General features: G+C 46.6%; 1 protein-coding gene across 1 annotated transcript in view; it reads left to right on the top strand.

The window, feature by feature from the left end:
• Positions 1 to 27584, top strand: part of lypd6 (LY6/PLAUR domain containing 6) — a gene marked incomplete at its 3' end in the record, with an annotated part of 103618 nt that overhangs the window by 73697 nt on the left and 2337 nt on the right. Inside the window, exons 3-4 of the mRNA XM_084314376.1 lie at positions 23030 to 23128; positions 26528 to 26658. Of these exons, the coding sequence (XP_084170502.1) occupies positions 23030 to 23128; positions 26528 to 26658 (230 nt within the window). The remainder of the gene's footprint in view (positions 1 to 23029; positions 23129 to 26527; positions 26659 to 27584) is intronic.

Raw genomic sequence — 27584 nt, 5'->3', positions numbered from 1 at the left:
GCTGAGACACTAACTAAACCAGACTACATTTCTCAGCTGCATCTTGGGCAAAAAATGTTTAACAATCTCAGTATTTAGCATAGGGGGGGTACTCATATAGGACCAGTAATACTCGGGTCACATGTCCGTATAACCTCACTATGACTTATGAGCCAATATGGTCTCAGATCGGCGCTCCTATTTTAAGGATACTCGATAGATACCGGCCCAATAGGAATCCCTCCGTTTAGAGCAGGGGTCTCAAACTCGCGGCCTGCGGGCCAATTGCGGCCCGTGGGATGATATTTTGCGGCCCCCTACTGGACATCAACGTTTAGTGTTAATGCGGCCCGCGCGCAACTGGTTGCCGAGTCGTTGCACGAGAGTTGGAAGTTTTATTTATTTTATCACTTGTAGGCTACCATAGCGCAGGCTCATGACAGCAACGTTATGTTAGTAACTTGGTTGAAACGTGATTCCGGAGTGATATCAAGTAAAGTGGAAGCAAATGCATCCTCGCTATCTCTCTCCTCTGCGAGCAGTGCTCTGCATGTCCGGCAGCAGTCTGTCTGTGTGTACGGGTCTGGTCCAATCACATACGCGTCCCATCAGCGTTTTTCCCCCTCACCCACAGTCTGCGAATCAGAGGCAGAGTAGGGGAGTAGGGAGGGTCTTCATGGACTGCATGTCGTCTCTCTCTTTCAGTTCAAGTCGGAGCAGAGTTGAAAGCGCATCTACAGTAAACTCGCTCCCAGTTTTATCTCTGTGAGATAAATGTAGCTATTAGCCTATTTTCGCCAGCAGGCAGCCAGCAGAAAAATATGGCATTTTCAAAGATGGTCAGTAAAAGAAAAGTCGACTGCAATTCAAAGGTGAATGGACGGAAAAATATGCGTTCATCCTGAGTCCCAGCCAGGGGCGTAGCTGGAGATTCTGGGCCCCATGAAATAATCAATTTGTGGGAATCTATAAAAAAATGTGGGGCCCCCAATCCATAAAAAAATGTGGGGCATTTATTTATTGATGAAAACGCATAATATGGTTTTTACCTATTTTTTTTTTATAATACAGGCAATTATACTTTTGAGTCATCTACATTAACTTACTTTAGGATAATAATAAAACCATATTAATAAAAAGATAATAATAGTGTTCTCTGCCCCCCCCCCCCCAGTGCTGGGCCCTTGGAATCATCCTAACCTCCCCCCCCAGCTACTCCCCTGGTCCCAGCACCAAACCAATTATGTGACTATATTATGCCAAGAAACGGTAGCTATTTGAAAATAATGTATGACTGAAGTGATGGAGACCATGTTTGAAGGCAAACAAAAGCAAATCCCCCTCAGATCGCACAGCAACCAGAATAACTGAAATACTGGCTGGTGATTTGATTAAACAGCTTTGTGATAGAATAAAAAAAATGCACAGTGCATTTCCATAGCTGTGGATGAGTCCACTGACCACTGAGAAGCCTGAAGAACCGTTCATGTTCTGAAGAACTGTTCATGTTCTGAAATGTTATTGCTAAAGATTGAGAAGATTGGATCAGTTGTACTTTTTTTTTGAATACTTGAAACCCTTTTTTTGTGGAATATTTGATGCGGCCCAGCCTCACCCAGACTCTACCTCCAGCGGCCCCCAGGTAAATTGAGTTTGAGACCCCTGGTTTAGAGACAGACACAAGTCAGGGTTGGAATCACCAGAGGCCTCACGATACGATACTATCACGATACTTGAGTCACGATACGATAGTATTGCGATACTAAATATATTGCGATATGTTGAGTATTGCGATATTAATATTGCGATATATCGCGATTTAATACCTTTTTTCAACTGCAAAGAAAAACTTTGTCAACATGTTTTATCTAATAAAATAAAGTTCAGTCTGTTCATCTCACTTCAATCATTTGTATTGCAGAACATGGTATTTTCTCAAGCAGACAGATGTCAACACTGTAATCTGTGTTGCATGTATACCTGACAAACTGAACTGTTTGTATTACAGTCATATTCCAACTTAACTGAATGCACACGTGTGCGTGTGTGTGGACTACTGTACTATTACAGGTATTGAAATGAACAATGCAACTTCTTTATACAAAAAAAATAAAATACAAAAAAGATATATATATATTTTTTAATAAATAAATATATTATTAAATATCGATAGTTGGCGTCCCTGTATCGATACAGTATCGCCACGCAAAGTATCGCGATACTACTACGTATTAGGGCTGCACGATTTTGGGAAATAATCTAATTGCGATTTTTCTGACAGATATTGCGATTGCGATTACATTTGCGATTATAATATACATTTTTTTAAGCAGCCCCACAGAGGTTTATTGTAAAATGCGGCTTGCATCTGGCCTACGCGGTGGGTCTTTTCAGGACACCGAGCCTGAAAATGTTTCTTTTTACCTGGGAATCGATACCGGTACCGAACGGTACCTTTTTTTCTGTACTTTACTCTCCCTCTCTGAAGTCTAAACTTCACAACACACAATCTAAAACCCCTTACCTCCCTCTCCCAAACCGATCTTGTATCTCAATGGGACTTCCTGGTTAAATAAATGTAAAAAAAAAAAAAAATTGCGTTTTTTTGTTTGTTTGTGATTTGATAATTGCATTATTCCAAATCGCGATTTCGATTTAAAATCGATTAATCGTGCAGCCCTACTACGTATCGATATTTTCCCCCACCACTAGAAACGAGTGAACTAAACTCTCGAGAGGACGAGGAGGAGGAGGAGGCACACAGTTGGGTAAGAAGCTAGATTAAAGCAACACGGCTCTCTCTCTCTCTAGGAAGCGGGCCATGCTGCTAGACTAGAGGTTGGCCGCCCCCTCTGCCTTCAGAGACTGGCCCCCATATAGCCAGGAGGGAGAAAATCACTTAGGATCTTTCATCACACAAAGGCAGAATTCTTGGGATCAAGTTTGGCTTTCCGGGGGATACCGCCGTGGATCTCCATGGTGGCTCAGGGCCACCCCTCTGGTCCCAGTGGGGATTTGTGTGTGTGTGTGTGTGTGTGTGTGTGTGTGTGTGTGTGTGTGTGTGTGTGTGTGTGTGTGTGTGCATGCGTGCGTGCGTGTGTTGTGTGTGTGTGTTGTGTGCGTGCGTGCGTGCGCACGCTGTCCCCGAAGCCTGTTTATGGGACGTTCGAACCTTCGTTTTTAACACTTTAACTGCCGAAAACGCCGGAACTCGTCATTCCCCGCCATGCTCAAGTTGCCGCGGATGCCGTAACTCGTCTTTGATATCAATATTTCAAAAATCTGTGATCGGAATCATATTTCCCCTCTGCAGCCTTGACACACAGTTCTGATCTCCTCTCAATCCTCTAGCGGTTCAAGAGCGCCATCTGGTGGCCGATCGGCAGATCAAAACCGGATGTCAACCTTTAACCCGGCAGGACTCACTCCATATGTGGTCCGGGCACTCGCTAATGTTAGAGAGACTCAGTCTTCACACAGTGAACAAAAACAACATGATTTGGACGTATATACTATTATACAACCTGGAAATAGATCGGGTATTTCGACATCCCATAATGGAAAACTGTCTACTCCACGCTGATCGCCCAACGGCCCGAGGAGACTGGGGTGAGTTTTAGCGTGTAGTATTACCGTGTTCGATATAAACTGCTATAATGAACATATGACCCACATTAGATGAATGGTATAACGTTGCCCACGGAATTATAAACGCCCCCTCGCCCATCCCATTTCCCCAAGGGGATCAATAAAGGAATATCTTATCTTATCTTATCCGGTCAACATCAGATGACGTGTAGTAACTTCCAGAACCACATCCAGTTGAAATTTATTATCTGGCACAGATCGCTATCAAACTGTATTTCATCATCAATATAATGCATTTGGAGCTATAAATCACGTTCTGGAGAAAGCTGCAGAAAGAGATGAAAACATACTTATACTTTAGACCATATTTTAGTATGAATATGTGAATGAAAAAGTTTAACGTTCATACACCCTGAACAATACATATAGGACATTGAATGGGCCCTAATAATGGCAATCTAGCAATAGAATTTAAAAAGTTATAGCCCTGCAAAGAAGGGGAACTTCTCCATAGACAAATAGAGCTGGCAAGGGATGGTATATCATGAATTTAACCTCGGCAGTTAAAGTGTTAATTAAAAAAAAATTAAGAAATTAATTAATCTGATTAAATTAGTATTTTTTCTTTTATTAAATCAACTTTCCAGCCCCAGACCCAGCCCAGGGAGAAGCCCCAGCCCAACTAAATCAATTAAATCAACTTTCTAATGAATATAACTCATTCAGTGTCTTTTAATACTATAATATTAGTGTAGCCTAATCTTTATCTGCAACTGTGAAGAAAAACCCCATTGGTTTAAACAAGAATGAATAATTTTTTTTAGCTGTGGATGTACTGCCCACTCAAAAACATCATTCAGCAGTAGTACAGAGGGGTGTACAGGTATATTCCAAGTTAAGAGGTTTGATAGTTGCTGGGTCACCTCTTTCCAGAATATCTTAACTGGTGGGCAGTCCCAGTACATGTGCATAAATGTCCCCTCGTCCCCATTTGTACATAAGGAGCATTTGGAGTCTTGTATAAGACCCATTTTTTTCAGTCTTATAGGAGTCAAGTATGTCCTGTGAATATAGTTAAGATTGATTTGTTGATGGTCCGGGTTCCTTGATGTGAATCGAATATTTGCCCAGGCTGCTTGCCAATCAAAGTCGCTTTCCAGGTCTGGTATATCCCTCCTCCAGACAGTCTAGTTGGAGGGTTTCATACGAGGACGTTAGTAATTGATGATAAAAATCTGAAACAAAACCACTCGATGTCTCTCTTTCATAGAAGAATGTGTGGTATCTGTGGTGTTCAATTGGTATGTCTAATGGAACACAGTGAGACTTCAAACATAGCCGTAACTGTATGTAAAAAAGCCATGTGGACTTGGTGAGATTAAATTTTTTGCATATTTCTCCATAACTACACAAACCCTGTTTGTTAAAAACATCCCCTAATGAGTGTATGCCTTGCTCTTCCCATATAGGGAATCTTATAGGTCGTTTTTCAATCAAGAGTGCATTGTTATTGAATAAGGGAGTATGATTGTGCCATTTATGTGGGTTAGGATATTTTTTTTGTGTTTCGCGCCATATCCGGATCGCATGAGTGATTATGGGGCCAAATTTCCGTTCGCATTGCTTAATTGGTCATTTGGTTTATACTATGCCCTTCAGCTTATGTGGAGCTACTATATTTTCTTCTAAATTTCCCCAGGATACTAATGCTTGGGGATCAAACCATGTTGTTAGTGGTCTTAAAGTGTACGCCTTAAAGTAGTGGTAGAAATCTGGAAATGCCATACCTCCGTCTGGATCTTTTTATACATGGTGGTTTGTTATTCCAAATAAATTTGTATGTGGAGGAGTGTAATTCTTTCCAGTAACCCTTTGGAGGGGGTAACGGTAGCATTGAGCTGAAAAAGTTGATTCTAGGTAGGACGTCCAAGTCCATCTTGATTCTTGATATACGTGCCTGTAATGAGTTTTTAAGTTTCGACCACCTGACAAGGTCGTATTTGATTTTGTTTAGGATTTTTATGTAATTGTGCTTCACCGTTTGGCTTATGTTGGGGAATATCTCAACTCCCAAACATCTAAATTGTTTTACCATCTGTATCTCTTTTGGGAGGGTTATATTTCTTTTTGCAGGGGCGTTAAGTGGGAGGAAGGCCGACTTCGGCCAATTTATCCTAAATCCCGATAGATCTCCAAAGTCCTCAATCAGCTTGAGAAGATGAGGCAATGCTGTGTTGGGGTTTTGCATGAACAGTATTACGTCGTCCGCATATAAACAAATTTTGTGTTGTGTGCCCTCAGGGGGCGAAACTAGAGCCCGCCACCCGCCATTGGCGCTCAGTTTTTACGCTTGGCGCCTCCCACTGAGAGGTCTGCCCGCCGTGTGGCGGGCAATCAAATAGTCATGTGAAAACCGAAAATCATGATCCAATTCTGAGCGGAGTTCTCACTCGCTGTCTCAGCACAGACACGCAGCGCATTGCTGCTCCTACCCCTCCCGCACCTGTTTCTGTATGCTGCATGTAAACAGAGGACAGTCACCGTGACGTTAGTCTAGTCAGAGGGACCTTCGTGAGCTGATGTTAGCTACTGTTACAAAATGACCCAGTCAACTATTCACTTTTAGTTTAATACATGAGGCATTGTGTAACGTTATCCAGCTGGCTAGCTACTGATAGCTCCCGACATCAACAACTGCTCCAGCAAGTGTCCAGTTACATCGCATGAGGGCTGCTGACTAGGGCCCAGGTGCAGCGCAGGAGAATCCTTTCATGCTGAATGTAAGAGTTTAGGGTCCAGCTGCAGCGCCGGAGAATCCTTGCTGGAGCTGGAGGCCACTCGAGTATACAGTATACACACAGACAGTGGAGCTGTTTGCAGACAGCGAGGTGGCGATGTCTCGCAGATAATACAACTACAAGTATGATTATATAATATATATATTTTATTAAAAAAAAATTATATAAAATAATAATTTTTTTAATCAAAAAAAAGTTGGCAGGTAAGAAATATGCTTGGCGGGTAGATTCTTCCCATCTACCCGCCACTGGCCGGTGAGTCAAAAAGTTAATTTCGTGCCCTGTGTGCCCTTGATTATTGTAACTGAGGGGTTACAAAACCCTGACTGTATTAAAGATTGTGATAGATTAAACCACTACTACTTATTATTATTATTACTTGCCAGACAGTACAGTTATTATATGGCAGACACTCAGAATAGACGGCACGGTGACAAGGAAATATCATTTATAGTATTTATTATTATGCAGCAATATACAAAATGGGAATTACTTGGTCGCTCTTTTATGGCGAATAATATGAGAAAGTCAGTGAGTAGCAAAGTCAGTGGGAATGAATAATTCCTAAGCTGGGTATAGTAGACCAAACGCCGCCTGGCGTGGGATGGCAATATAGGGGGGAAAACGAGGGTACCGCTGGAGACAGGGGATATCCTCCCAGAGTTGTAAGCTCCAGGAGAAGGAAGAAGGTACGGATACTCAGTCTGTTCACTTGAAGAAAAGGGGTTCTCATATGGATCCGGTCCTTATAATCCAAGTGCTCAGTAGCAAGGTAATAGCTGTAATCCAATGCTCGATAGCAATGATGATAGCCAGCCAGCTTCGTCCTCGAAGCTAGCCCGAGGTAAGATCTTCAAGGTAGTTAAATCCAAACGACAGTGGGTATTAACGATGCTCTTCTCCACAGTAGTACGTTCCACAATCACTATAATCCAACCAATAATGGTTCTACAATATCGCCGCGGTAGGTTCCAATATGCACATGTCCAATAGTTCTGCGACTAGGCCCTCCTCGTGTGCTGGCACTAATTACTAAGTCCACACACACTTGCTAAGGTTTACACTAGTTACTAAACGAACGAACTGCTTGTTAATGCTGCACACCGAACGAACTGCTGTAATACGATTCACACTAAATGACGACTCTTTACTTCACATTAAGTTAGGTCGAACTTGACATTACTTAATACAACTGCTACTTAGACGTACACTGTTTGCTTGCTTAGACGAACTGCTACGTTACTGCATTAGATCTGACACACTACTGTTTGCGCCTTCCACGATATATATACTTAGAGGGCTTTCTAGTGCCCAGCCTCAGCTCTTGTCTGGAATCAATGCGCCGGCACCAGGCATGTCCCAACTTGTCCAGACTCGCCTTTGAACCTGACTCAGGGGCGCGGTCCTTGGCGCCGCGAACGTCAAGGGCATTATCCAATGAGGAAAGCGAATATTACTATGATTCAAACGGAGGCTTAAAGGGATATAGCTTATATATATAAATAATATACAAGTTATATAAAACAATAAAACGTAGATTCTCAGTGTTAATCTGGCCCTTCACAACAGCCGCCTCCTAATTAGTCCACACCTAATTAGTAAAGGGAGACAGATTAATGGTCCAGTCAACTTCTCCACGCTTGTTGTGAGGAGTAGGGCAATCTACAAAGTCAGTGGGTCATGGTCGTCATCAGGGGAGTCAGGGATCTCCGGCAACTCTATCAGCTTCGCCACAGGTCGGGTGTAAGTCCGCCCTTGGACTATGACTTCTGCCGCTCTGACCTTCCCATCGGCACCAGTAATCACTCTGCTCACGCGGCCGGCCAGCCACGTAGCTCGGGGTAGTGACTGGTCTATTATCATGACGACTGTGTCCACCTTCAGGTTGTCCCTGTCCTTTACCCACTTCTGACGGGCTTGGAGGGATGGTAGATAATGGAGGAGGAAACGGGTCCAAAACTGGTCGGCCAATACTTGGCTGTGTCTCCACATTCTCCGGCCGTTCATCTCATCATGTCTGTACACCGCCTGTGGAAGGGCAGGGTCCAGCCGCCCCATCAAGAGATAGTTTGGGGTGACTGGGTCGACGTCTGCTACATCACTTGAGACGTAACCGAGGGGCTTAGAGTTCAAGACGCCCTCGATCTCCGTGAGGACTGTCATCAGGACTTCCTCCACCACGGTCTGGGCCCCAAGCACGGTGTACATAGCAGTCTTTATAGAACGGACTTCTCTTTCCCAGGTTCCCCCGAAATGAGGGGCGTTCGGGGGGTTGAACTGGAATGTGATCTGAGCGGGAGCGAGGCGGGTCTTAAGTTCTTCACCCATAGCCAGGAAGCTCTCTCTCAATTCTCTGTCTCCTCCTTTGAAGTTTGTCCCTTGGTCGGACAACAACACAGACGGGGTTCCTCTCCGGGCTTGAAATCTCCGGAAGGACATGAGGAATGAGTCCGTACTCATGGTCTGGAGGATTTCTATATGAACAGCTCGGGTGGTCATACACTTGTACACAATGCCCCACCTCTTCTCTGTCCCTCTTCCTTTCTTGACGTTGAATGGGCCGAAGCAGTCCACGCCCGTGGAGTGGAAGGCCCTCTCGCCGAGTCGGAGGCGGCATGGAGGCAGGTCGGCCATCATCGGTATACTGGGCTGTGCTCGCCACTTGCGACAGGTTAGGCCAGTCCGTTGGAAGCGACGTACTGCTTCTCTCCCTTGGAGTATCCAGAAGCGTCGTCGGATCTCAGCGAAGACTCTCTCTGCCCCCGTGTGGTGCAGGGCTGCTGACTAGGGCCCAGGTGCAGCGCAGGAGAATCCTTTCATGCTGAATGTAAGAGTTTAGGGTCCAGCTGCAGCGCCGGAGAATCCTTGCTGGAGCTGGAGGCCACTCGAGTATACAGTATACACACAGACAGTGGAGCTGTTTGCAGACAGCGAGGTGGCGATGTCTCGCAGATAATACAACTACAAGTATGATTATATAATATATATATTTTATTAAAAAAAAATTATATAAAATAATAATTTTTTTAATCAAAAAAAAGTTGGCAGGTAAGAAATATGCTTGGCGGGTAGATTCTTCCCATCTACCCGCCACTGGCCGGTGAGTCAAAAAGTTAATTTCGTGCCCTGTGTGCCCTTGATTATTGTAACTGAGGGGTTACAAAACCCTGACTGTATTAAAGATTGTGATAGATTAAACCACTACTACTTATTATTATTATTACTTGCCAGACAGTACAGTTATTATATGGCAGACACTCAGAATAGACGGCACGGTGACAAGGAAATATCATTTATAGTATTTATTATTATGCAGCAATATACAAAATGGGAATTACTTGGTCGCTCTTTTATGGCGAATAATATGAGAAAGTCAGTGAGTAGCAAAGTCAGTGGGAATGAATAATTCCTAAACTGGGTATAGTAGACCAAACGCCGCCTGGCGTGGGATGGCAATATAGGGGGGAAAACGAGGGTACCGCTGGAGACAGGGGATATCCTCCCAGAGTTGTAAGCTCCAGGAGAAGGAAGAAGGTACGGATACTCAGTCTGTTCACTTGAAGAAAAGGGGTTCTCATATGGATCCGGTCCTTATAATCCAAGTGCTCAGTAGCAAGGTAATAGCTGTAATCCAATGCTCGATAGCAATGATGATAGCCAGCCAGCTTCGTCCTCGAAGCTAGCCCGAGGTAAGATCTTCAAGGTAGTTAAATCCAAACGACAGTGGGTATTAACGATGCTCTTCTCCACAGTAGTACGTTCCACAATCACTATAATCCAACCAATAATGGTTCTACAATATCGCCGCGGTAGGTTCCAATATGCACATGTCCAATAGTTCTGCGACTAGGCCCTCCTCGTGTGCTGGCACTAATTACTAAGTCCACACACACTTGCTAAGGTTTACACTAGTTACTAAACGAACGAACTGCTTGTTAATGCTGCACACCGAACGAACTGCTGTAATACGATTCACACTAAATGACGACTCTTTACTTCACATTAAGTTAGGTCGAACTTGACGTTACTTAATACAACTGCTACTTAGACGTACACTGTTTGCTTGCTTAGACGAACTGCTACGTTACTGCATTAGATCTGACACACTACTGTTTGCGCCTTCCACGATATATATACTTAGAGGGCTTTCTAGTGCCCAGCCTCAGCTCTTGTCTGGAATCAATGCGCCGGCACCAGGCATGTCCCAACTTGTCCAGACTCGCCTTTGAACCTGACTCAGGGGCGCGGTCCTTGGCGCCGCGAACGTCAAGGGCATTATCCAATGAGGAAAGCGAATATTACTATGATTCAAACGGAGGCTTAAAGGGATATAGCTTATATATATAAATAATATACAAGTTATATAAAACAATAAAACGTAGATTCTCAGTGTTAATCTGGCCCTTCACAACAGCCGCCTCCTAATTAGTCCGCACCTAATTAGTAAAGGGAGACAGATTAATGGTCCAGTCAACTTCTCCACGCTTGTTGTGAGGAGTAGGGCAATCTACAAAGTCAGTGGGTCATGGTCGTCATCAGGGGAGTCAGGGATCTCCGGCAACTCTATCAGCTTCGCCACAGGTCGGGTGTAAGTCCGCCCTTGGACTATGACTTCTGCCGCTCTGACCTTCCCATCGGCACCAGTAATCACTCTGCTCACGCGGCCGGCCAGCCACGTAGCTCGGGGTAGTGACTGGTCTATTATCATGACGACTGTGTCCACCTTCAGGTTGTCCCTGTCCTTTACCCACTTCTGACGGGCTTGGAGGGATGGTAGATAATGGAGGAGGAAACGGGTCCAAAACTGGTCGGCCAATACTTGGCTGTGTCTCCACATTCTCCGGCCGTTCATCTCATCATGTCTGTACACCGCCTGTGGAAGGGCAGGGTCCAGCCGCCCCATCAAGAGATAGTTTGGGGTGACTGGGTTGACGTCTGCTACATCACTTGAGACGTAACCGAGGGGCTTAGAGTTCAAGACGCCCTCGATCTCCGTGAGGACTGTCATCAGGACTTCCTCCACCACGGTCTGGGCCCCAAGCACGGTGTACATAGCAGTCTTTATAGAACGGACTTCTCTTTCCCAGGTTCCCCCGAAATGAGGGGCGTTCGGGGGGTTGAACTGGAATGTGATCTGAGCGGGAGCGAGGCGGGTCTTAAGTTCTTCACCCATAGCCAGGAAGCTCTCTCTCAATTCTCTGTCTCCTCCTTTGAAGTTTGTCCCTTGGTCGGACAACAACACAGACGGGGTTCCTCTCCGGGCTTGAAATCTCCGGAAGGACATGAGGAATGAGTCCGTACTCATGGTCTGGAGGATTTCTATATGAACAGCTCGGGTGGTCATACACTTGTACACAATGCCCCACCTCTTCTCTGTCCCTCTTCCTTTCTTGACGTTGAATGGGCCGAAGCAGTCCACGCCCGTGGAGTGGAAGGCCCTCTCGCCGAGTCGGAGGCGGCATGGAGGCAGGTCGGCCATCATCGGTATACTGGGCTGTGCTCGCCACTTGCGACAGGTTAGGCCAGTCCGTTGGAAGCGACGTACTGCTTCTCTCCCTTGGAGTATCCAGAAGCGTCGTCGGATCTCAGCGAAGACTCTCTCTGCCCCCGTGTGGTGCACCACCTCGTCGTACTTCTGTATGATCAGCTCGGTTATCTTGTGTCGGCTGTTGAGGACGATAGGATGCTTAGCATCGTCAGTCACGTCCGGGGCCCGTCTCAAACGACCACCCACCCTGATGAGGTGCTGGGCGTCGAGCTCTGGGGCCAAAGTGAGAAGTCGGCTGTCTGAGGGGACTGGCTTGTCCCCTTTCAGGCAGTCTAGTTCTTCTGGGAATGAGTCTCTTTGGGCTCTCCTTAGCAGAAGGAGTTCGGCCTCTTTGTAGTTCGATGCGTCAATGTCTGTGGTGGGGGGAACCTCAGGGTGGTGCCACAAGAATGTCCTTTTCTGAGCACTCTCAAGAGTTAAGCAGTCGTCTAGGTTCGGGTCCGTTGGAACCGGGGCGTGCGTCAGCCCGCAGAACATAGACTTCTTGATCTCTGCCTCCTCTTGACTCGCCTCCCGTGGTGTGGGGGTAGGCCACTTCTCCTCCGGGAGCTTGAGGAACTCAGGACCGTCACTGTAAGGGTTAAGACGTGTGAGGTAGTCTAAGGACATCCCCCGTGTGATGACATCCGCTGGGTTCTGCTTAGTGTCAACGTATCTCCAACACGCTGATCCTACCAAGTCTTGAATCTCGGTGACTCGGACTCCGACGAAAACTTTGTATCGACAAGAATCGGACTGGATCCAAGTGAGCACAGTCATGGAGTCTGACCACAGGATTGTCTTTCGCACCGTTATGGTGAGTTCGCTTTGTATCAGCGTGGCGAGTTGTGCGCCTACCAGAGCTGCGCAGAGCTCTAGACGCGGGATAGATTGCTGCTTGCGGGGAGCTATCCTTGAGCGGGCCAGGACGAAGGCTGTATGTACTTCTCCTCCCTCTTCTCGGGTTCTCAAGTAAGCCACCGATCTGTAAGCCACTTCTGAGGCGTCACTGAAGACGTGCAGGTCTATCTGACACGTCTCCAGCCGCACTGTGGGTGGGAAGTAGCTCCGTCGAATGTTCACATCTTGGAGCGAGTCGAGTTCTCCCTCCCACTCTCTCCAGGTGGAAGCCAGGTGCTCGGGTATGGGGTCGTCCCAGCCCTGCTCCTTGTCCCACAGTTCTCGCACCAGCATCTTCGCCCGAGTGGTGTAAGGTAGGATACACCCCAGCGGGTCGTATTGGCTTGCGAGTGTTCTGTATACACTCCGTCGAGTGGTCGGTAGAGGGGTCGACCTTCCCTGCTCCTTGGTCAGGGGTGTGTGATTGTAATGGAGCGAGTCTGTTTTGAAACGCCAGACGAGGCCCAATGTCATTTCCTGTGCTTCACCTGGGGTGGTCGCCATCCAGGTCTCGCTGCTTGCTGCCTTTGTCTCTGGGGGGAGGCTGCGGAGTATGTGAGGGTCACTGCTGGCCCATTGCCTAAGGTCGAAGCCACCTTTGACCAGGGAGACTCGTAGCTTCAGCAAGATGCTTTCCGCTTCTTCTGGCGTTGATACGCTCTGTAGGCAGTTGTCCACGTAGAAACTCCTCTCCACGCTGTGTCTGACCTCCTCATCGGCTCCAGGGTCTTCGGCCACGTGCTTTTGCAGTGCGAACGTGGCGCAGCATGGACTGCATGTGGTGCCGAAGGGGAGGACCTCCCATTGATAGATTGAGGGTTGTTCATCGTCGATCCTCTCTCTCCACAGGAACCGCAGCAGGGGCTTGTCCTCCTCCATCAGTCGCACTTGTAGGAACATCCCTTTGATGTCGCCGCTGATTGCTACTTTGTCCTGGCGGAAACGTAGTAGTACGCCGAGGAGGGAGGGGCCGAGTGTCGGGCCGGGCAGGAGCAAGTTATTCAGGTTCTGTAGTCCGATCTGATAACTGCAGTTAAATACAATGCGGTTCTTGCCATTGTGGTGGACCTTGTGATGGGGCACGTACCAGGATTCAGTCGTCTGGTCTGCCTCTTGGTCGTCGATTTTCTTTATATGTCCAGCCGTGATCAGCTTGTCGATCTCAGCGCGGTATATCGTTGCTTGAGGGGGGTCTTTAGCGAGACGCCGCTCGGTGTTCTGTAGATAGCGTTGTGTCGCTTCTTTTGATGCATGGAGGGTGGGCATCCCCTCCCGCCTCAAGAATGGAGTTGCGTATCTCATCACTCCGTCGACCTCGACCCTCTTTGTCTTCAGCTCGAGGAGAGCTATGGCGTACTTGTCTTCCTTGGAGCGAACTAGTTTCCGTTCGTTCTTGAAGGGCATCGAGTCTAATGTCCATAGTCTCTCGACGTGCTGCAAGAGGGTAGTGTCGTTGTCGCTTACCCTCGTGTAGAGGCAGCGTGTGGACGTTGGTCGGTTGGAGGGCCCGGAGAGAGGGCCTTGGAGCGTCCAGCCCAGGCGGGTCTTGACCGCGGCTGGGCAGCCTCTGGGTCCGATGTGGACCACGTCCGTTGGGACGATGAGGTCTGCGTAGTCGGAGCCTATGAGCAGGGTCGGTGTGGCGCCGTCGATGAGCGGTATAGGCAGTCGCCGTAGGTGCGCGTACTTCTCCATCAGCTGTGGGATGGGGTAGTTATAGCGTGACAGACCTATGTCATGGCTTGTAAATGCACTAGTGATGCTGTACCGCTTCTCGGGCTGCTCGACCGCTGCTATTGTGAATGAGACGTTTTCGCCCTTTATGGTCTTTAGGTCTCGCCGAATAGTACGGATTGTCATTGTTTCTTCGGTACCCCGCAGGCCCAACTGGGCTGCGGCGGAAGCGAGGAGGAGAGTCTTTTCTGACCCATCCTCGAGGATGGCGTAAGTGTCCAGGACCTTGTCCCCGTAGCTTAAGAGCACTCGGACCACCTTCAGGAGCACTCGGGAGCTCCCGCTCTTCGCAGGGTCTATATATAGGACATCTGCTCTCGAGCTGCTTTGTGGTACGGGTCTCCGCTTGTTGCTCTCGTGTAGAACATCCAGGTGGGCGCCGTCGCACTTGCTGCATCTTTTCTTCAGGCGGCACTCAGCTGCCATGTGGCTGCACGCACAGCGGAAGCAGCGGCGGTTCGCTTTGATCCACTGACTCACCTCGTCAGCGGTCAACTTCTTAAAGGTGTCGCATTGAGATAGCCAATGTTCGTGGTCACAATACTGGCAGGCGATCTTCCATTTTCCCTTCGCGGGGGGGGTGTTATGGCTCTTGTGCCGCGGCACTGACTCGGCCTGGTGCATCACCGTCACAGACCGGCGGTTGTCGTTGAACCTTCTCGGTCCATCTTTAGGGTTAGAGCCACCCCACGCGAACGTGTCTAGTCGTAGACTGCTGACCTCCCTGGCTAGGAAGTCAGCAAGGTCTAGGAGGGATGGTTCTGGGCCGTTGGGGTCACGGTGGTCTCTCTGCCGCCGAAAACGCTCTTGACGGGCTGGAGGGAGCTTCTCCAGTATCCGCTCCACGTTGGAATTGGCATATAGTTCATATCTCCCCTTCTCCTTCTGTGACCCGAGTATCCCTACAAGGGATTGCACCTTTATAGAGAGGTCATCTAGTGCTCTATTGTCTTTAGCTGGGGGGAGGCGGTCGATATCGCGTATTTCTTGAATTACGTAATCCCATATGCGTCCATAGCACGCGTCGAGGGCCACCAGAGCATCAGAATAGGGGGTTCTTGAGTGAATATGCCAGCGCTATGTTATGCGCTCTGGGTACTTTAAGGTGCTTGAGGAGGATGGCATATTTATAGGACTCGTCATGTACCTCGGACATAATAGTCTCTAAACACATGCGTAGTTCAGTATACTGTGCTCTGTCCTCACGCGTAAAGTCTGGGAATGTGGGTGTTCCAAGGTAAGATGCCATGGATGGCTGGGACACCGATGCGCGTAGGGGGAGAGGCCTCCTGGGCGAGTCTCCCCGTACGGGTGGTCGTGGGTTAGTGCTGGGTGGGAACCAGAGGCCGGGCCCCCAGGTACTGCTCCTCGGTGCTGACTGTGTATTAAACTCACCCTTGGGTTGGGTCGGGGGTTCGTAACGCAGCGGCTCGGGCTGAGGTCGGGGCTGTACTGTGCCTCCTGGTCCGAAATAGGTTCGTGCTGGTGGGCTTGATGTCCTCCCTCATCCTCCGTTAGGCCTTGAAGTCTCTTAGTTAGTTTCTCGGCGACGTAGGCGGGATCTTCCCGTTGGCTGGGTCCCGTATAGACTGGTCGGGGAGGGGAAGGTGCCCTCTACCCGTGTAGTGATGATCTCCGGGAGCTCCGGGTGGAGGAGTGGGGGGTCGCCCTCTGGAGCAGTTGCTCCATCATCTGCGCCTGCAGACGGTCTCGCTCCGCTTCGCGCTGCGCATTGACGGCGTCGCGCTGTGCATTGGCGGCGTCGCGCTGTGCATCGCGTTGCGCGTTGGTGCGGTCTCGCTGAATGTTTTCTTCAGCCTGGAGGCGCCTCTCTTCCAGTCTGATGGTCATCGCTGCGTCAGCCTGGAGGCGACTCTCTTCCAGTCGGATGCGTTCGCGCTCGTTCTGTTGTTGCGCTTGGAGACGTTCTCTTTCCACTGCAGAATGTTCGCGCTCACTCTGTTGTTGCGCTTGGAGACGTTCTCTTTCGGTTGAAGCTGCCAGTGTGGCGATCAGGGCTTGCGCTAGTCTCTGGTCAGCCTCGCTGGGGGATGACGCTGATGAGGGTGATCTGGCGTTGACAGGACTTGGTGGTGACCTGTTCTCTTTACCCGCTCCGAGGTCCATCTCGAGGGCGCTGCTTCTTATTTTCTCCCGCGCTCCGAGGTCCATCTCTGAGACGCGGTACTCTTCTCTTGGGTGCGCGCCGAGGTCTATCTCGGGTGCGCGCTCTTTGGTCTCTTGCGTTCCGAGGTCCATCTCGGTGGCGCTGTCTTTATCCTTTGGCGCTCCGAGGTCCATCTCGGTGGCGCTGTGGTCTTTGGGTATAGTCACGTCATGTCCCGCTTGTCCCCCCCGTGAGCTAAGTCAGTTTCGTTTGAACCCGCTGGGGTCTCTACTAGTGGGGCCGACAAGTCGATAGGATTGGGCATGCTTAAACTATTAGTTTTATCCGTGCTTAACGTCTTTTTAGATAAGCTAGGAGGTAAAACGAAAGCGTAGTCCTCCAATTGTGGAGGGGGCTGACGTTGGCGCCTAGGGCACGATAGTTTGGGAGAGCCGTTTTGGAGAGTGTCCGCCGCTGGCCATATCACTATTAATATGATTAAGATTACTGATACCCTCCGGCTCGAAGGACCAATTGTAACTGAGGGGTTACAAAACCCTGACTGTATTAAAGATTGTGATAGATTAAACCACTACTACTTATTATTATTATTACTTGCCAGACAGTACAGTTATTATATGGCAGACACTCAGAATAGACGGCACGGTGACAAGGAAATATCATTTATAGTATTTATTATTATGCAGCAATATACAAAATGGGAATTACTTGGTCGCTCTTTTATGGCGAATAATATGAGAAAGTCAGTGAGTAGCAAAGTCAGTGGGAATGAATCATTCCTAAGCTGGGTATACTAGACCAAACGCCGCCTGGCGTGGGATGGCAATATAGGGGGGCAAACGAGGGTACCGCTGGAGACAGGGGATATCCTCCCAGAGTTGTAAGCTCCAGGAGAAGGAAGAAGGTACGGATACTCAGTCTGTTCACTTGAAGAAAAGGGGTTCTCATACGGATCTGGTCCTTATAATCCAAGTGCTCAGTAGCAAGGTAATAGCTGTAATCCAATGCTCGATAGCAATGATGATAGCCAGCCAGCTTCGTCCTCGAAGCTAGCCCGAGGTAAGATCTTCAAGGTAGTTAAATCCAAACGACAGTGGGTATTAACGATGCTCTTCTCCACGGTAGTACGTTCCACAATCACTATAATCCAACCAATAATGGTTCTACAATATCGCCGCGGTAGGTTCCAATATGCACATGTCCAATAGTTCTGCGACTAGGCCCTCCTCGTGTGCTGGCACTAATTACTAAGTCCACACACACTTGCTAAGGTTTACACTAGTTACTAAACGAACAAACTGCTTGTTAATGCTGCACACCGAACGAACTGCTGTAATACGATTCACACTAAATGACGACTCTTTACTTCACATTAAGTTAGGTCGAACTTGACGTTACTTAATACAACTGCTACTTAGACGTACACTGTTTGCTTGCTTAGACGAACTGCTACGTTACTGCATTAGATCTGACACACTACTGTTTGCGCCTTCCACGATATATATACTTAGAGGGCTTTCTAGTGCCCAGCCTCAGCTCTTGTCTGGAATCAATGCGCCGGCACCAGGCATGTCCCAACTTGTCCAGACTCGCCTTTGAACCTGACTCAGGGGCGCGGTCCTTGGCGCCGCGAACGTCAAGGGCATTATCCAATGAGGAAAGCGAATATTACTATGATTCAAACGGAGGCTTAAAGGGATATAGCTTATATATATATAAATAATATACAAGTTATATAAAACAATAAAACGTAGATTCTCAGTGTTAATCTGGCCCTTCACAACAATTATGATTGGTTCTATGGATTGGGATTGTCTTATATATTGTGCTAAAGGCTCTAATGATAGATCGAATAGTCCGGGACTAAGAGGGCAACCCTGTCTGGCTGAGCGTGATACCGGAAAGATTTTGGAGATGATTGTACCTGTTGTAATCATGGCCGATGGGTCTTTGTATAATATTTTAATCATATCGATGAATCCTTTACCTAACCCCATCCTTTCTAATACTGCCCATAGATACGACCATTCCAACCTGTCAAAAGCTTTCATTGCATCCAGGGACAGTATCGCCTTAGGTGTGTTGTCTACCTTATTGGCATCTAGTACGTGTAGTAATCGTCTTATGTTATCGGTGATCAAGCGACCTCTTATGAAGCCAGTTTGGTCCGGGTGGATTAAAGATGTCATATGTTTTTGTAGTCTGATGGCTAATACCTTAGAGTACAGTTTGATATCGGTTCCGAGGAGGCTTAAAGGTCTATAGCTACCGCACTCGGTGGGGTCTTTGTCTTTTTTAAGGAGGACTGTTATGAGTGCAATATTGTCATTCTTATGGAAGTTCCCCTCCTTAACTGAGTATAAAATCATATTTAGTAATAAGGGTCCAATTATGTAAAAAAAAAATTCTAATGTTGATTTAGAATTCGAATGCCAACGTAACGAACAAAGGTTTGAACGTTCGAGCTCAGCCCTAGTGTGTGTGTGTGTGTGTGTACAAGAGTTTTTGTGTGTGTGTGTGTGTCTGTGTGTGTGTGTGTGTGTGTGTTAGGGCTGCACCGATGTATCGGTCGGGTATCGGTATCGGCCGATAAGTGCCTTGTTGACTGCAATCGGCCTATCGGCCGATAAGCTCGGATGTGCCGATGGCAGTAGCCGATAAATATCCATCAATTTGTGTCGCGTCAAAAGGCAAAACGCGTCGCAACCTGCACAACGCCGCCCCCGGCCCCCGTTCTTTCAACCTAAAAGTGCACTTTCTTCAACCTCGAAGTAAACAAATCACAGAACGGTAGCCAGTTAGTAGGTATCAACGTGAGCTCCCGGGACGGTAGCTAGTTAGCTAGCACCATCCAGGCATCAACGTGAGCTCCCGGGACGGTAGCTAGTTAGCTAGCACCATCCAGGCATCAACGTGAGCTCCCGGGACGGTAGCTAGTTAGCTAGCACCATCCAGGCATCAACGTGAGCTCCCGGGACGGTAGCTAGTTAGCTAGCACCATCCAGGCATCAACGTGAGCTCCCGGGACGGTAGCTAGTTAGTTAGCACCATCCAGGCATCAACGTGAGCTCCCGGGACGGTAGCTAGTTAGCTAGCACCATCCAGGCATCAACGTGAGCTCCCGGGACGGTAGCTAGTTAGCTAGCACCATCCAGGCATCAACGTGAGCTCCCGGGACGGTAGCTAGTTAGTTAGCACCATCCAGGCATCAACGTGAGCTCCCGGGACGGTAGCTAGTTAGTTAGCACCATCCAAGCATCAACGTGAGCTCCCGGGACGGTAGCTAGTTAGTTAATAACGTTATATAGTTAGCAGGGGAGGAAATTAGGCCACTTTACTCGCCAAATGCGAGTATTTTTTACGTTTGGCGAGTGATTCATGAAGACCACTCGCCAGTCTGGCGAGTATACAAAAAAAAAAACATTCTGCAATCACTGCACTGGCAAACGGTGCGCGTCTTCTGAGTGCTCGCTTTAGTTGACAGTGCCACGAGAGCACTGCACAAGACCACCCGCGGACATATAATGTTTAATAAAAGTTTGCGCAGTACTGGCCAACCCGCGGACATATAATGATAAAAGTCCTGCGTTACTAGGCTAGTCATCAGGAGCACTCTCAAACGGATAACGTTAAACACAGCAGAAGATGGAAAACAGACAGACTGACCAACGGGGAACTGCATCCAACCCTAGTACAACCCTCGAGTATAAGTTACTAAGGACACATTTAAATCACAGAGGTGTAATGTTAGTCTACTGGAAATGTATACAGTGGTTAGCTTCTAGTTTTAGCGATAGCTGCTTGCTAGCTAACGTTAGCCCCGTGTGCTCAAAGCAGCCAGCTAGGTGTATCTGTTATGACTATAATGTTTCCAAAAAAGCACCGGACTACGACGTAAGGTTAGACATTTTATTTCATGCTCAAAAGCCCCTGGCTTGCACATCGCAGTCACGAAAGGGGCTAGCTAAGCTCAACCAGTGCACTGTGTACAACAGCACACCAACCCAACTGACGTTATCACAACACTTGACGGTACTGTCGTAAGACCACCGTGCTGTCTTAAAGGCACAGTGTGCCTACCCAGATGCATACACAACATTGACGAGGCTTGACAACCGAGGTTCAAAGTTAACTTGATTGATTGAAAACTTTATTAACAGATTGCAGAATGGGTACAATACAGTACGGCATTTTCAATTCATCATAACATATGACATACAGATAGACTACTGCTACATCTATATATTTCACATCTATCTATACACTTCACAACATACTTCGGTTTTTTTCTTTCACTGCCCAACCCAGTCCAACCCAGCATCTTTCACTGCCCAGTTCAGCCCAACCCAGTCCAGAATAGATACCTCTTTCATGTTAATATGTTTTATGCTAATATTGTGAAGAGTAGAGATTAATGTTTTATGCTAATACATATTTTAAAGAGTAGAGACACGGTGTGATTATTTTACTATGATTGAAAATCTATTTAGACGAAGACATACAAAGAAGTAATTATCACAATTAGCGATTTTTTTTGTCTGGTAAAAAATCTGTTTGGCTGGTAAAAAAAATCAGATACTCGCCAGTTGGCTGGTAAGCCAAAAAGTTAGTTTCCTCCCCTGATAGTTAGTGTTACACTTTCAATATAACATCAGCATATTATTTACCCGAACACAGCAAGTAAGCAAGGCATCACTCCGTTCATAGCTCAGTTCCATTCCGTACACATTCTGCAATCTGTTAATAAAGTTTTCAACCAGACAAATGTATAGAAAGGCTTTGTTTTATTATAACATTTGTTGCAGTAAAATCATTATGTCTCATTTGGTCATGCTGTGGAGCGCTGGTCGGCGGGCCGGGCAGCTAAGGTATTAGCTACGTTAAGTTTGTTGTGCTCTCGAGTCGCAAGCAGATCAATGGCGGCATGTCCGAAAGTAGAAAATGAATAAACACTTGCCGATTGGTGGTAAGAACAGCAGGAGGTGGGTGCTAGCGGTGTGGCGTAATTGGCCGAATCGACTGTCAATCAAAATGGTTCTATTGCATTGGCTGAGAGCTCTGGTTGAGAGAATAGTATCCATCTGCAGGCCGCCAGACGATACTGAGAGAGGGATAGTGCTACATGGCATGGTGGAATTAATACCATAAACATATTTCTTGATGTTTCCTTTTTTTTAAGTAAGTAAAGAGGCCTACAAATACAAACATACACATACAAATATACAGTAGTTTCATTAAAAAAAAAAAAAAAAAAAAAACGGTATCGGTATCTGTATCGGCCGATTGTGTTAGTTGAACAATCGGTATCGGTGGCCAATTTTCATATCGGTGCATCCCTAGTGTGTGTGTGTGTGTGTGTGTGTGTGTGTGTGTGTGTGTGTGTGTGTGTGTGTGTGTGTGTGTGTGTGTGTGTGTGTGTGTGTGTGTGAATGAGAGTGGGTGTGGGGGGGGGGTCTGTGTTTTATATCCTTTTTAAGTTTAAAGCGATACTAATACAATACTGATCCACGTCCATGAACACACGTGACCATGTGGACCGGCACTTGCTCCCTTGTAGAGTGTCTTTTGTACGACTGTGTGTTTCTGTTTCTGTGTGGAAGGAGGACCAACCAGCAGCCACTGCAGCCAGACGTCCTGGGAGGTAAAAGGGAGGGGTCGTGGTCTGGCCGAGGCAGGACCCTGCTGATTGGCAGGCTTTGTGGCGCTGAATGAAGTTGGTTTGACCTGCGGACCTGCAGCTGTCAGAGGGGAAGAGGGTGTGGGGAGGAGGGGGCCAATCAGATTAATGTAATGGTGCGAAATTGGAAAGGCTAACGGCGTCGCCCGTTTGATCACAACAGATGGTCGCCATGGACATTTTCCATTCCTCTCTAGGGACCCTGCGTTGAGAAAAGACAGGGGTGCAACCGCGTGCTCTCAGCTTCTCGCTGCATTAAGAGAGGCTTTTAAGCTGGAAACTAGGCGTGATTACCATTTACCACTGTAGGAATTGTTGCGGAGCAGCAGTGAAGTGCTTCACATGAAGGGGATATACAGTGTCACGCCTGAACATTTCAACAAACACAAAAGAGCAATGTTAAAGAAACATGTCCAGTGGTGTCCACGCACTCTGTGAAAAGAGGGTTCTTGTTTTTGGGTTTCATTTTCACAAGGAAAAGGTTTGTTGGCCTGGTGCCATAAGCCTGTGGTGCTAATGCTGGAAACCAAACACTTTTTTTGTGTGTGAAGTTGCTCATGTTTTTCGGCCTTTTTCAGGAAATGTCCTTAACGCTAAATGCTCGAGTCGTTGTCGCGTGTCATTGAATCAGTGCTCCGCTGCGCTACATGATTTTCTCACTATATACGTTTTGTGTCTGTGTGTTTTTTTTCTTCCAGCGACTCCATTCCCAGGAGGGTTCAAGTGCTTCACCTGTGAAGATGCACCGGACAACTACGAGTGTAATCGATGGGCACCAGACCTCTACTGCCCACAGGGTAAGACCATCCTCGTCAGCCACGTCCTTCCCCCCCAAAAAAAACAATGAATGAATGAATGAAAATATATGATTTGAAAATATATGATTAATTAATATATAATTAATATATAATTATATTTTATATAATTAAATATATATATATATACAAAAAATTAAGAATGTGAATCCCTACCCTCCTTCAAAACCGCTCTCAAAGAGCACCTACGGGTGGCTGCAATTAGAAACTGGCCCCGGTAAATGTCCAAATTCCACCCACCCTACCCACCCACCCACCCAACCCCCTCCAATGTACAGTTTCTTCCCCTTCGGATGTACATTGGAGGTGGTTGGGTGGGTGGGGTGGGGGTTGGGTAGGTGGGGGGGGGGGGGGGGGGTAACTGTACATTGGATTATCGACGAAACCTTACTTGGTCCCAAGAAGAGGGTCTCGTGTATTATTGGGTTAGGACATTTACTGTACATTGGAGGGGGTTGGGTTAGGACATTTACAGGGGCCCGTTTCGAATTGCAGTCTCCCGTAGGTGCTCTTTGAGAGTGGTTTTGGAAGTGGGTAGTGATTCACATTATTTTACAGCTGTGGGTATTGTAGGGCGTTCCACATTGATGTGGCATAATTGCGAAACGTGTTTAGTCCCTTGTTTGAGCCGAATCTGGGTTTAACATGATTTGTGGAGCTCCCTCTGGTGTTGTGGTGAAGAGAGAGAATGGACTCTGTTTTACCGAGGTGTAATGATAGTTTGTTATCAGCGAGCCAGGTGCAGATTTTGCCTAGTTCAGAGCTGAGGGTTTTTTCAACCTGTAACTTGTTCTTGTCAGAGACCAGCAGGGCTGAGTCGTCCGCGAACAGGAACAAGTTGCAGTCACAAGTTGACGATATGTCATTTGCATAAATTAGGAACAGTAGCGGTCCTAGTATGCTTCCTTGTGGAACACCACAGCTCACTGGGAGGGGGGGGGGGGGGGGGGGTACCGTTTACCTCCAGCATCTGTTCTCTCCCCTCCAGGTAGGATTGCATCCAGCTCACTGATAGACAAAAGCAATTGTTTTTAGCTTGTCAATCAGATTATCAGAATGGTAAACAAGACGAAAGTATTTTTCTGGTCTGCATCCTCGTAGCAGTTGTTTGTATTGAGTCGTACTGTATTGTACCCATTCTGCAATCTGTTAATAAAGTTTTCAATCAATCAAGACTATCGACACAAATACAATATTTATGCTCTGTTCTTCCTTGTCTCCCAGGCTTGTCTCCGTGTTTAGATTAGCCACTCTGAAGCTTGTGACGTGCTGTTTGTTCTTCAGAGGCCCCTGTACGCGTATATTATCGGAATATGTTTCACTATCTGTGGACATGTTTAGCTCATAAATAGTTGCCCCCGATAAAAGGAGGTAGCTAGAGCTAGCCTGCCTTGACTGCTGCTGGGCAGATTTACTGTTCCCCCTTAATGACTACGATTTGCTTGGCCTAGCCCATAAAAACACATTCTTTTGGTATGAATAACTCTCTCTTAGGTTGTCAGAGATGCAGAGCTTGACCAAAACCCTCTGGAATGTGCTCTGTAACGTGGTACAATAGGCATTTCACTCTGTTTTGAGTGGCTTGCAGCGACAAAAGTGACATCCACGGCATCGATGTGGAGCTTTTTAGATATTATAATAGCAAAGGCAACAACCTGATCCATCTGAAACCTCAGGAGAGATCAAGTTGCTGGTTCAAGTTGAAAAGGCCTCTTTGAAATGAAATAACATTCTTTCCCAATGTAACTCTCATGAAGACGGCGTTACTGGTGCCATGCAGTTATTTTAACTTGGGGATGAATGTACTTCAACTGTGAGAAAAACTAAATCAAATGATTATCTAGGCCTAATTACTAGGTCTATATAATACCTACACATATTAAATATGATGACTGTTTGATTTCTGAACAGAATGAGATTTGCCTTCAACAAACACTTCACTGATGCTGGGCATCTATTTGAAAAGGAATACTCAGAACTCAGGGCCCCTTCTAATAGACGCTGATTGTGTTGCATGAACCATGCTTTGCAGTTGGACTTTCATCCCTTCTCTCCTAACGATGTACTTGAAGCATTGCAAGCCATTGATATCAGGGGTTCAACTGGAGAGGATAAATTAAGATTTTCTTTTTCTAAAACTGTCAATTATTACTACTGAGCAATTAACGCATATATTTAATCTTTCTTATTTCAACGCCGGCCAGATTTCCTAGTGTTTGGAAGTTGGTTAAAGTGAAGTGAAGTTATACTTTTATTTACTCTCCGGGAATCTCTTGTTAATCTTAAACTTAATGCAAATTCAATTAAATTCATGGTTTTCTCGAGATCCAAATGTGCGATGAGGTATGATGAGGTCGGTTGGCCTTCGGTTGGCCTCTGACTGAGACGCAATAATCACTGGTATCAGTATATCAGCCCTGGTCGGAGAACTACCATCATATATGATTTGCTTTGGAACCCCGGTCCACTTTTGACTCGCTCCAGTGACTGGCTGGTTCTTCATGCCAGGACTGATCTTGGAACGACTGCTTTTAGTTTTAATGCAGCAGACTCATGGAATATCTTGCAACGTGACCAAAACAAGGGGTGTAAAGTACTTGAGTAATTGTACTTCGTTACAATTCTTAAGTACTGTTTTTTGGGATTTGTACTTTACTTGAGTATTATTAGGTTTGTATACTTGTACTTTTACTCAATTACATTTCAGAGAAAAAAAACGTACTTTTTACTCCTTACATTTAAAATGCAGACATACAAAGTACAAATCACGCAGGTCCAACTATTTTAATTAGTACATTTGTTTCTCTGGCCGAACTAACGTTAACGTTATTAATCCTGCGGCCGCACTTTATTAAAAAACAGCCAATCAAATCCCCATCAATGGAAAATGAACCCGCCCATACCCATGCTGATTGGTCCTTGTGCAAGACTAGAAAGTTGGGATCTTTGATTAAACACCTGCTATCAGAAGAATAGACAGTCAGAAGTTTTTACTTTTACTTTTTAGTACATTTCAAAGTAGAAACTTTTTTACTTTGACTCAAGTGTGTTTTTAGCCAGATACTCTGACTTTTACTACGATTTTACGACATACGATTTTGAGCTGGTACCCATACTTTCACTTAAGTATAATTTCTGGGTACTTTTTACACCCCTGCCTCTTGCACTTATATATTGTTTGTTGTTTTGTATGATTGTATTTCTATTTTTAACTGGTTTGCTAATTGATAACATACAGCATACAGCAACAACAGTTTGATCACGATCTGCATCAGTGACAATGAGGGTCTCTCTCAATTGAGTCTCAGTCTTAAATAAAGGTTTGAATGAATGAATGGATTTTGGATTATTGGTAACTGAATTCCATACGTTGTTCAACAGACGCCAGATACTGCTACACGCGCCACAAGATGGACGTGGAGGGAGACAGTGTGTCGGTAACAAAACGTTGTGTGGCCCTTGAAGACTGCCTCTCCACCGGATGCACTGAAATGGACGATGAAGGAATCAAGGTGAGGAGGAAGGAGGAGAATGAGTCTGACATTATCTGATACAGTTCTACAGTGAAAGGGGTGAGAGGTAGAAGTCTGGAGCAAGGTGCTATAGGTAACATCTTTATGTAGAGTAATCATTTTAAAGGTCCCGTGTCTTATAAATGGCCTTTTCCAGTGTTTAGCATTGTTTCCTAGCAATGGGGGTTTGTATCAATGGGGTCTGTGTCTCTAATTCTCATTTTGGCGCATTGTTCCAATTCAGTTGAGACAATCTCCTCCCCCAGTGAATTAAGCTATTCTGATTTGACTCGCTATCCTACGTAGCACGGAGATGATCTGCAGTAACGGCCCCTCTATGGTTGTAGCGCAACCATTCACTCAACAACAGAGCGAGTGGAAATACCGACACTTCCTCAAGCGGGTGGGTGCCGACAGAGAGAGGCAGAGAACGAGCGAGCGAGAGAGAGGGAGAGAGAGAGATAGAGAGAGAGATAGAGAGGGAGAGAGAGAGAGAGAGAGAGGGACAGGAGCTTCTGGGGAAACACACACACATTTACACACAACCTCCCGTACCGCGCACGTGGGGATGGAGCTTCTCCACTCGCACATCACTGTCAAAATATCTTTGACTCCCACACGCGCGCCCGTATTCCGATCCGTGCAATAATATTCACAGGGGTATATATTGTCATTTGAAACAAGTTACCATGCATTATCCCGTGGCGAAATTAATTAGTATCCCCCTCAATCTCTCTATATCTCTCTCTGTCTGCCTCTGTCTGACTGTGGGTGACTGTCACTCAAAGCGCTTATGGGCGGAGCCCAGCCCAAAACAGCTTGAAATCTTGAAGTGGAAAAATGCTGCTTTAGAGTACTTGATTAGAAATACAAAACAATTCATTTTTTTGAAAAAAAACTTTATAGATGTGTTCCATAGACTCACA

The sequence above is a fragment of the Notolepis coatsorum genome (genome assembly GCF_963971535.1).
Source record: "Notolepis coatsorum genome assembly, chromosome: 5".
Taxonomy (NCBI): domain Eukaryota; kingdom Metazoa; phylum Chordata; class Actinopteri; order Aulopiformes; family Paralepididae; genus Notolepis; species Notolepis coatsorum.
This window is presented reverse-complemented; position numbering and strand designations above follow the sequence as displayed.